The sequence below is a fragment of the Ovis aries genome, chromosome 1, assembly GCF_016772045.2.
Source record: "Ovis aries strain OAR_USU_Benz2616 breed Rambouillet chromosome 1, ARS-UI_Ramb_v3.0, whole genome shotgun sequence".
Lineage (NCBI taxonomy): Eukaryota > Metazoa > Chordata > Mammalia > Artiodactyla > Bovidae > Ovis > Ovis aries.
In genome coordinates this window covers 263,882,747-263,893,558 of record NC_056054.1, presented here as the reverse complement: position 1 = coordinate 263,893,558, position 10,812 = coordinate 263,882,747, and the positions used below count along the sequence as shown (strand labels likewise).

Genomic DNA, 10,812 nt, shown 5'->3' with positions numbered 1-10,812 from the left:
CAGAGGCCCCTGAGGGAGTCAGCTTCCCAGAGACAGGAAGTGAGAATAGTGGGGGCCAGGGGCAGAGTCGGGGTGATGGGAAATGAAATAAATTGTGCATTCATGGTAAATGTTATGATATGTGTACTTTACCACAATTTCACAAAGAAAGGAAAATCAAGGAAAGGGTTGAAGAGCCCCAGGGGGCAGAATGGGCACATATCCCAACAGACGGGCAGGACTGCCCAGTAGACGGCAAAGGAAGAGCCCAGCAGGCCGAAGGCACAGCCGGTGCAAAGGCCCTGGGGTGGGAGAAGCTCTCCAAGTCAGGGGAGAGGTCGGGGGACCAGGTTCAGAGCTGAGTCCGAGGGTGGTCCCTCCATGGAGGTGCCCAGCACAGCGTCTCCTGCAGGAGCATACGTGCCCTGCTCTGCACAGCACACCCAGCCTCCATCACCGTGTCACCCGGATGGCCAGGATGGAAGTCCCCTGCCCGTCTGCCGCCTCCGTCAGATCACCAGCATCTCAGGCAGGGCAGGGCCTCCTGCGGCCTCAGCAAAGGCTGTGCATGGCCGGGTGTGCTCTTGACAGGCGGGGGTGAGTTACCAAGTCAGGAGGGAGAGGGGATGGGAGGCAGAGCCTCCTTGTGGCACGTCCCTCGTGGCCTAGTCAGGCTCAAGATGGCACCACAGGGTCAAAGGTAAACTTCACACCCTGGATGAGGCAGGTGTCTGCTGGAGGAGCGAGGTCCCTGGCAAGACAGGTCATGGGCACCCCAGCCCTTTCAGTACTTTTCTGGGGCCCAACACCAACATGGGGGAAGGCTAGTGGCTGGATCCAGAACCAGCATCAAGATTAACGTGACTCGCTCTTCTCCTGGGTCCATGGTGCCTGACACGGTGGAGGAGAGGAGGCCCCGCACAGCACAGTGGAGCACAGGGGCAGAGGCCACTCAGGTGGGTATCTCCAGTGGCGTCAGGCAATGGGGATGTCCCTCTGCTCACACTTCCCATGTGCAGCAGCCACCCTGACTCAGGGCACAGCTCCCAGCATCTGCAGCGTCACCTGCCCATGTGTGTTGGGAGGTGGATGCTGTGCCTGGAACCACTGCAGGTGGCCTGGGCTTCCTTACACATGGTGGCTGGGACCCAAGGGTGCGTGTCCTGAGAGGTAGATTGCCAGGAGGATGAAGGCCACGTTTGTTCTGACCTCGGACCCCAGCGACACAACTGTTGCCTCCTGTCCTGACATCAAGAGGGCAACAGACCTCACCCGGTTCCCAGAGACAGCGACCTGCTTGGAGGACGAAATTCTAGAAGAGCATCAGGACCTGGAACTACCGTTGTGCCCACTGGGAAACTCACCTGCCGAGACCCCACAGCTGCAAAGAGTAACATCCCAGTGCCAAGAGCCAGGACCTAATGGCTTTAGGTCACTCGACAATAAGGGGGAGATCATCAGACAGCCCCTTCAACACTGAATAAAAGCGATTTCTGAATCCCAGGGACAGGGGAGCCTGGTGGGCTGCCGTCTATGGGGTCGCGCAGAGTTTGACATGACTGAAGCGACTTAGCAGCAGCAGCATAGTTTCTCCCCTTCTTGATTCTCACATTTAATTCCTGGCCTCTGGTGCGAGGAGCTCGCTGTGCACGCCGCCCACCACCCTCAATCTGGACAAGGCCCCACATCATCTGAGATTGGCTAGTCCTCAGGACCCACTCACTCCTAATGCCCTCCCTCCTGGGCATCCTTCCTGGGGTGTGTGCCTTTAGAAAGGCACAATCCTTGAAAAATAGCATTTTCTACATTCCTTATTTACCTAAACGGGATGGTGAAATGGGTCTGGTTCGACTTCCTTTTTCTCCACTCACTGGTCTTAAAATCTTGTTTTCAGTACCTGTTTTGAGGCTCACTTCCATTTCGGATGTAGAGGCCACGAGAACACTACTCACAGCCTATCAACAAAGAAAAGTGGAGGATCCTCAAGATAACTCTTCTTGAGCTCAGAGAGCTGAGGCTGCGAGGCAACCAGGTGACTGTATTCTGAAGAGGGACAAGCCCCTCCAAGTCAGGTGGGGGTGGGGCACAGACTCGGGAGGGGGCAGGTACGAAGGAGGCAGCCCGGTCTTTGAGGACCAGCCCCCGTGTCATCTCACAGGCGTGCAGGACGGGACTGGAGAGACCCCTCAACCCCCAGGGTGAGCCGGCATGAAACCCCACCCACCACCCCTCCCCTCCCCCCTTTGAAGCAAAAACCTTAATCTAATGGGGGAGGAACCTGACCCCCCACCCCAGGCAACCTGGGTGAAGACTGCTGCTTCTGGGTAGGAGTGGGTAACCTTTCGGCCCCAGGCACCCACCCTGATTCACGGCAGAGGCAGGAGAAACCAGACCACTAGCCAGGCTGACCCTGGACGCCCAGGACACAGGACTTGCTCAAGATCAGAACATCTTCCTCCACCCAGGGTGGGGGGACGAGAGCAGAGACACCGCCCACCCCAGGGTGGGGACAGGTGCACAGGGCCGACTGAACGCCGGAGGCAGGGCAGGAACACGGAGGGAGACCTTCTGGCGGGAGGAATCTGAAGCCCATGAAAGCCACGCTGAAACTAAACCCCACACCTAGCTCGTCGGCTCAGCAGACAGACTCAGCCCCACACTGCAGGCCCACTGGAGGGTGCGTCCACTTCCGCGGCCCAGGACTCTTGGCCTTGGTCTCTGCTTTCTATAGAAAGCATCTGGCATTTGCTCAGGAGTCAGGAGATACAGCGAAGAGAAAACCACCCATCCTCAGAGCCAGACCTGAGAGTAGCTGCCTGCCGCCCATTCTCCATAAACTGCACGGCCGCTCCACTCGGCAGGGACCCCAGGGTGCTTCTGTGACTCTCACCAGCACAGATAGCACCCACGTGCATTGCTGTAGGTCCCATGTGACCCTGTAGGAGCCTTCTGGTGAAGCCTGTAGGACCAGAGTCCAGCTTCATTTCCTTGAGGACCGCTAGGTTCCATGACAACTGCCCCAGCAATGCTCCCACCAGCAGCAACCAACAGCAGGGCCACCCGCTAACAGTAGGGCCAGATAAATTACCATCTCACGGGTCTCCAAGTATGTGTCTCTGATGAGGCCACGGCCCAGAACATCTTCATGCACTTGTTGGCCGCGTGGCTTTTCTTTTCAGGGAACTATTAAGATCCTCTGCCGTTTTCTCCTGACTTCCAACAATTCTCCCTTAACCCTAAATGTGAACTCCTTACCAGCGTTAGCATTAAAAAAGAGAGAGAGGGAGGAGGCTTCCTCCCAGATGGTCGCCTTCTCCTGATGTGGCTGCATCTCCCAGGGCCTTGCCCGATGACTCACACGTGTCTCGTAGGTCTTCTTCACCCGGAGTAGCTATGATCAGCTCCCACGTTAGCTTCTGCTGGCTTCACGCCCCCACCCCAGAACCCCTGCATCTGGATTGGCCCTGGCCCCACTACCGTGAGGCTGCTCTGATCAAAGCCACCCTGGTTCCCATCCAGTGTCCTCCACACTCAGCTCCTCCTCTGAACTCTCCCCTCTGGCTTCACCCCCTACAACATTTTCTCCAGCTCTATGGCTGTCCTCCTGCCAACAGAACTCTCTGGCTGGAAAACTCAGGTCTGCACTCAGACAGCATACACTACTGAGGGCTTCGCCTCTTATCTCTGACATGGACTGACTGTGGTGTTAATATTGGAAGGAAACTGAGTTAACGTGAAACAAAATATGTTTAAAATATACCCGATTTTTTTCTACCAACCATTTTCTAAAGATGTATAAGCAACTAAAGCCACTAATTTCATTAAAATGTTCCTTTTCAGAGATACTGGAATCAAAGAATTCCTGCTTTATCCCTGTATATTAAACCCATCGTTGGCTTTTACAGGTTGCATTTTTTTTTAATGCATCTTTTCTCCTCCATTTATTTAATTTTTTGGCTTCACTTAGTATGGCTTGTGCGATTTTAGTTCCCTGACCAGGGATGGAGTCTGGACCCTGGGCAGTGAAAGCACTGAACCCTAACCACCGGACCCCCAGGGATTCCCCCCAGGCCTGTTTGGGTTGTTTCAACAGTGATATAAAAAGTAGGAGCACTTGTATGAGACAATGCCTCAATACCATTTGTATGTAACTTACTCACCAAATCATTTAGTTAAGAAACACTAACTAGTTATTTTTAGACCAATTAGAGATGAGACAGACCGGGACCCTGCCTTGCTGAGGCCGGACCTGGGCCTGGGGATCAGTGTGATGAGCAGAGTGGTCACTGGAAGCTGGCTGTAGGCTGAGACGCCTGCCCCCTAAGCCGGCATTCGTTGTCATTAAGCGATAGCTCTACTGTTTAACGAATTTTAGTTTAAAAATGGTACAGAGATCTTAGGTCTTAGTGAAAATAAGAGGGTCTGTCTGTAAAATGGCAAAAATAATTTGTGCTAAGAATTTCTTCTTAGAGGGTTTAGAGCACAGCACGTGGGCTAAACATAATATACGTTATCTAGGACACCTGCATCACGCAACAGAATGCAAAACACTGAATATCTGGCCCAAATACCGTTATCTTCAGGATTTGCCAGGTCATTGCTTTTTAAAATTTTTGTTTATTTTTGGCCGTGCTGGGTCTTTGTTGCTGTGCTCGGGCTTTCTCTATTAACAGCTGCAGCGCGCACGTTCCTCATCCCAGTGGGTCCTGTTGCAGCACGGGCCCTGGGCACATGGGCTGAGCCGCTCCTCGCTATGCGCAATCTTCCTGAAGCAGGGATCCATCGCAGGTCCCCTGCACTGGCAGGCGGATCCTTAACCACTGGACTGGGGCAATCCCCAGATTTTTATGTACTCGTTTCTCTTCTGAGAGAATATTATTAGTCAAGTATTACTTTGAGCTACACTAAATCTTATAAACCAACTTCTTCTTGATGTGAAGGAAGCACGTAGGGGCTGAAGGCTGGGCCAAGGTCTCACTGGGTGAAATTTCACGCCCACCCTCTCGCCTCTGACCTAAAGGAGTTGGAGACAGAACAGGGTGACTGTCTTCTGTCAAATCAATGAGAAGCGTGTCTCAACACACTTCACCACTGTCATTCCTCACTCCAGCCAAGTCCACAATTTTACATGCACTTAAAAAAATACTTTAGTCTGCAGACTTAAGCCTCTACGTATAAACAGTTTGGCAGTTAAAATTCTCTAACAGTGGTTTAATGGACTCTTCAGCGCAACCGGGAATTTCTTGGCAGGAAATTTCACATTATGAACTACAAAAGGTAATACCTTACCAGTGAATTGTTTTCTTCTCATTACTATCAGAATAATTAGATTTATGGTGAACTACAATAAAAAACAAACTGAAGCTTTCCTTTTTTTTTTTTTTCCTGGAAAACCAGTGACTACCTCAAGAAACTTAGAAAACATTCTTGAAGATGCAAATGGGCCTGAGTGCTCCAGGGTGGTGCAATCCTAATTTTTTAGAATCTGTGGGGGTCGCGACAAACCCCAAGTGTCACCAGCAAACATGTCAACATCTGAATGTTGTCCTTAAAATGCAAAAGCATCTGCGGTGACATGAGTTTTAGAAAATAAAACGTCCATGAAGCATGTTTGTTTTTAATTTTTTTGCTTTGATAAATCAGTTGCTTCACAAAAATCCCTTTCAAAGACAACAATCCAAGAAAACATTGTTACAGCATTCACATTTAAAGATTGTCAGTTCACAGACCAGACAGAACTAAATTAGGAGAGGGTGGCGGGGTTTTTTTTTTCTGTCCCTAACTGCCAGAGGCAGGCCATTCTCGCCTTCCTGGGATGTCTCAGCTTGTCTGAAAGAAAAGGTACTCCCCCACTTTCTCACCCCGGTAAGAGTCAAGTCAGGTCGTGGGCAGGTTATGTGGAGAAGACTCTGGGACTCAGGCCACGGCGACTCCAGCATCAGGGCCCTGTGGTCTTTGAGCGAGCTGGGGCCGTGGCCCACCTTACATTGCACGCTGGACAAACACTTACACTGTTTATTTCTGGAATCAGAACGCGAAAGCTGCGTTACTGCAGCAGCTGGAGCGTGGCTGGACATGGCCCAGCCATCTGCTACCCACTCAAGAGCTGACAGCAGGTAACACGACACTTTCAACCTGGATTGCAAGACACAGTCAAAACCATCCTTCAGGGAAAAGAATTTAACAAGAGCAAATTCCTTTAAGATGAGAGCTCAGCAGGGTTGTGCTCTCACAGATGCTCTTAAAACCCCAGGGGCTTAGAAATGGGTCTTTATTAGGTGCCAGCTAACTACCAATGTCCCAGACAGTGGCTTATGAGCCAAAATAGTCTGCCTGTTGGGTTAAGATCCCATCAGTTGCTCATGGGAAGAGCTTGAAATGCCCCCTCTCGAATGATCTTTATCCTAGTCCTCTGAATGTAGCGACCAGGATGCAGACTCCAGCTGCAGGGAGCAGGGACTGCGACCCTAGGCACCGACTGCCGGACCCCAACATGGCCCTGCTGTGGCCCCATGTCCATGCTGCTGCAGCCTGTGGAGCCCGAGCCCTGAGCCCCGGCTCCAACGAACAGGGTTTCTGCTTGGGGAAACTGACCTGGAGTGACCGCAGGTCGTGGTCACCAACCTGAACCTGAGGTCAGAGGGACAGAGGGAGGCGAGGGAGGGAGGAGGTGGCTGGCCAGCTTCCACAGGGTCTCATCTTAAATCCTAACTTTGTTGGACTTAAAACAATCTTTCAAACTAGTATAGTTTAAAAGATGTGACTTAAAAAATATAAAATTGTTTAAAAGGAACACAATAACTGCTTAAAAATGTTATTTTCTCCCCCAAAAGAAAGTCAAGTTTTTCTTTTAAATCTCCTGAAATATTTTAAAAGAAATTCCTCTGTATTTCTTGCTTCCTTCTAAGTTATCCAGGAAGTATTCTCCTATGACTAACTTTAATTATTAATAATTTGGGAAGAAAAAGTCAGTTCCAGAAAAAAAATCTGCACTTGCTCAAAACACCCCTGGGTAGCCTTGGTCCACAATCAATTACTATCGCTGCTTTTCAGGAACTGACGACCATTAGACTGTCCTTCAGGGCTTCAGGTGTCCCCACTGATGGTGATGCAGAGACGTCTTCTGTGAAACCAGGTCCTGCTTCCTCTCTGAGAAAAAGCCTCACTTGAAAGTAAACTGGCAGATGCAAATCCGAACCCAGGGAAACAAACCCAGCCTGCTCTGTGGTCCGCCTGGTCACCAGGAGCCGAAGTCCCACCATTATCCAGAGGTGATGTGATCAAGTCAGAGGAAGAACCACCAACCGAGTGATGCCGAGCCGCCACCGCCGCCCCACCCCCAGGCCCTGCTGGTTCCTGTCCGTCCTGCAGTGGATGTGCACTAATTGTGTAACAAAGCCGAGGGTCTGCTCTTTGCCTGCTCTGAGCCGACAGGAGGGACACTTGATAGTAGTTTATGACACACTTCCTATGCATAACATACGCTGACCGAAAGCTCCCAAGACAACACCCAGCTAACACGGCACACCACCACTTAGCCGTGGTCAGACTTAAATTAGACGGAAACAGTCAGCAAAAGCTTTTAACTGACCGCTGGCTACCACTTCTTAACTTACCTAAGCCCTACTTAGCACACACCTTGAGACGTACGTTTAGATAAAGTGTAAACTGCAATCTGAGCGACATATTGACTAGAATTTGAAGATATCAAAATTTCATTAAATAGACGTTTCTTTTATAGTAGAAAATGTGAATTACTACCCGGGAGAGCAGAGAACCAGAATACTAGCTAACTGGGGGCAGGTTCTTCCAATTTGGCCAACTCAGAACCTTTCAAATTGAGACAGTCAGTAAGTGTGCACTGTTTCTCCTCTAGAATTTACCCTTGACATAGTCATAATCCAATTCATAAGGAATTTATAAAAATAGCTTTTTATCCAATAATTCCAGCAAGGTAAAAATAGGAGTTTCTTTTCATATATAGCAAATGACACAGGCTCACGGAACATGAGGACGGAACCACATTTGAGTCGCAAACATTCGCCACAGGTCACACGCGGTTTATTGTGCTGTCATCCGCCTCACACGGGCGGCCTCCAGGTGCAGAGGCTTCTTCCTAATCCCGGGGCTGACAAGTAAACCAGCCCCCAGAGACCTGCCTTAACCACAGAACGAAATTAAAACTGCATAATTGTTCAGAAAATGGCAGCACTAGTCCTTAATCTAATTAGGGGCTCATGGGGTGGGGGGGAGGTGTTTGTCATTCATCACATTTTTAGCGTTAAACCTTTGAAGAATCTCCTTAAAAACACACGCACACACACACACGTGTGCACACACACACACACACACACACGCACACACACACCTTGAAAGAAGAAGTCGCTGCACCGGCAAAGACGGCCTGGAAGCTTACTATGAAATACAAAAGTGCACTCTTCTATGCCTACATATAAAACATATTAGAAATAAAACTGTGTAAAATGTTTGCTGTGCAAACTATAAAAAGGGGTGCCGGGCGGCCGGGCCCTACTGCAGGGAGTCGCTGTTCTCCAGGACCAGCCCGCCCAGGTGGCCGGGCGCCAGCGCAGCCCCGCCATCCCCTGTGCTGTCCACTGAGTCATCCTCGCTCTGCTCGGCCATCATCACCTGCTGCACCGCCAACGTGGCCCCGTCTGATGACAGGGACTGCAGGCTGTCCACGTTCATGCTCACCGGCGCGGTGATGGTCACGACGGCCCCTGTGGCACAAAGAGGCGTCACCATGCCATCGGGGTTCAGCCCGCTGGGCTGCACAGCCTGTCTTCCCCCGGCTGTGTTTCTGGGACCATCCACAGGGATTTAAGGAATGTTTCTAGGATCGTCCCAGACCCTGCAAAGCTAAGCTCTCTGTCTAGAAAGGGTCTGAGGGTCAGGACGGTAAAGGGGACAGACACCTGGGATGGAAAGCAAGAGTCACACAGAGGACAAGGGACCCAGGACACAGGGGAGAGGCCACAGGCAGGGGTCAGGGGGGAAGGAGGTCAGAGGACGGCAGGCCAGTCTGCGAGGGAAAGAGAACACCTGAGACACACTCTCCTGTGCTCCAGACCAACAGCAGGGAGTGGGGACATGAGGTACCCGCGAGCGGGACGCGGACTAGTGACGCTGGGCCGTGAAGGCTCCGCGCCAGGAGACCGCACAGCTGGATGAAGCCTGAGGGGACACAAAGGGTGAAATCCCAGGCAGTGGGCGCATGACACACACACACTCTGCACTGGCACGGGAGGGGCAGAGAGACGGGGGCGGCCTCGGGCGTCTGGCCGCACACCCCACTCTCCTGGGCACACCTGCACTGCCGACGGGCACCTGGACCAGCACTGTCCCCACGGTGGACGCAGCAAGACTGCTGCCTGCCCTTGGATTACCGCCTCGCCCGCACCCGCAGGACGGGGTCGCCCAGCCTGGTGCCCACCTTCAGACACAGTCAGCTCACTGGCGGCTGGCTGTGCTGCTCCCGAGGCGATGGAGTCAGGCCAAAACCTCTGGACGGGTCTGTTCTGAGCAGTTTTTTTCTTTGTTTTTGGAGTTTCTGAGCAACTAGAATCCAACATCGGCTGTAGGATTCGTCTTCTTGCATTGATGAACCTGTGTGAAGGAAATACTCATGTCAAAATGGCCTTTCCAAGGCCCCTGTGGCCTCAACGACAGGCCAGGTGCTTCACAAACCACATGAATGTGACCACGTATTCCCTGCTGTAAGAAGTGCTTAAAAGTAACGCCAAGCATCTCACCTAAACTTCCAGAGAGTAGGGCTGTTTTTAGAGTAATTCACTTGAATAAAGACAGACCGTCCCACAATGTCCCTTCTCCACACTGATTTATCCATGTCTATGAATTGGGTATTCACGATGACAGGGACAACACTGTTCAAACTGTGGATGTAATATGCCCTTCTCTAAGGAAGCGGCAGGTTAGAGCAGCAGAACCAGGCTCCCTGCAGCCTCCGGCGCCCGAGGCCCGCAGGCGGTGGCGTCTCTGAGAGCCCACCCAGTCAGGCCCTGAGTGTGGATAGATGTCCAGCTCTGAGGCTGCCTAATTGTGAAATACTAAGATTCAAAAAATTTCCAATTGCCTGAGGACATATTCTAATACTAGATATGAACAGGCTGACACCACAGAGCTTCATTCAGAGACCATCGCTGGTCCCTGCAGCTGAGCGTGAGCTGGACTGAAGGGTCACAACAGCCCCTCGGCACACCACGGACCCCAGCATGACCTGGGAGGGAAGCCCGCTGACATCTCTACGTCTGTCTGTCCTTCTCTGTCAAAGCTTCTACGAGGCACAGGCATGAGCTAATGATGGATGTGTTCAAATTCACTCCAAAATACAATTTTTGCAAATATATAAAGAAAGAAAGTCACAAAAGGTAAAAATAGCCACTAGAAGACTTCAGAAATTTTAGAATTTATAAAAGACATGTATTAAATTGTTATTAATTTTAAAAGGAAAAGCTGAGGTCAAACCTTCTAGAAAAGACAATTCTGTTAATAGCAGAGGAGCAAGCTAGGAGCAGCAGGGGCCCACAGGTGAAGAGGCTGACAAGCCACCAACCATCAGCACAGCCAGAGGCAGCGCTCTGCCCTCCGCCCCTCGCCCATCCGTCAGTCACCGAGTCAAAACACAGTTTCTAAATGGGACACCGTGAAGACATTGGTGACTGTCACAGAGCAAGACCTGACAGAACTCACAGCAACAAACACTCAGAGCCTTTCGACTCTTGGTAACACTCTGTTTAAAAGATCCAACAGGAAATAATCCAGCACCATGGCTTATAACTGGCACTTAAGTCA

General features: G+C 51.1%; 1 protein-coding gene across 21 annotated transcripts in view; it reads right to left on the bottom strand.

Annotated features, from left to right (window-relative positions):
• Window positions 1-5,591: 5,591 nt before the first annotated feature.
• Window positions 5,592-10,812, bottom strand: part of PKNOX1 (PBX/knotted 1 homeobox 1) — a 44,667-nt gene continuing 39,446 nt past the window's right edge. For all 21 annotated transcript variants that reach the window (XM_060405915.1, XM_060405925.1, XM_060405917.1 and 18 more), the window contains 2 exons: window positions 9,434-9,606; window positions 5,592-8,720 (listed from right to left, as the gene is read on the bottom strand). In XM_060405915.1, coding sequence (XP_060261898.1) covers window positions 8,509-8,720; window positions 9,434-9,606 — 385 coding nt within the window. In that variant the 3' untranslated portion in view covers window positions 5,592-8,508. The remainder of the gene's footprint in view (window positions 8,721-9,433; window positions 9,607-10,812) is intronic.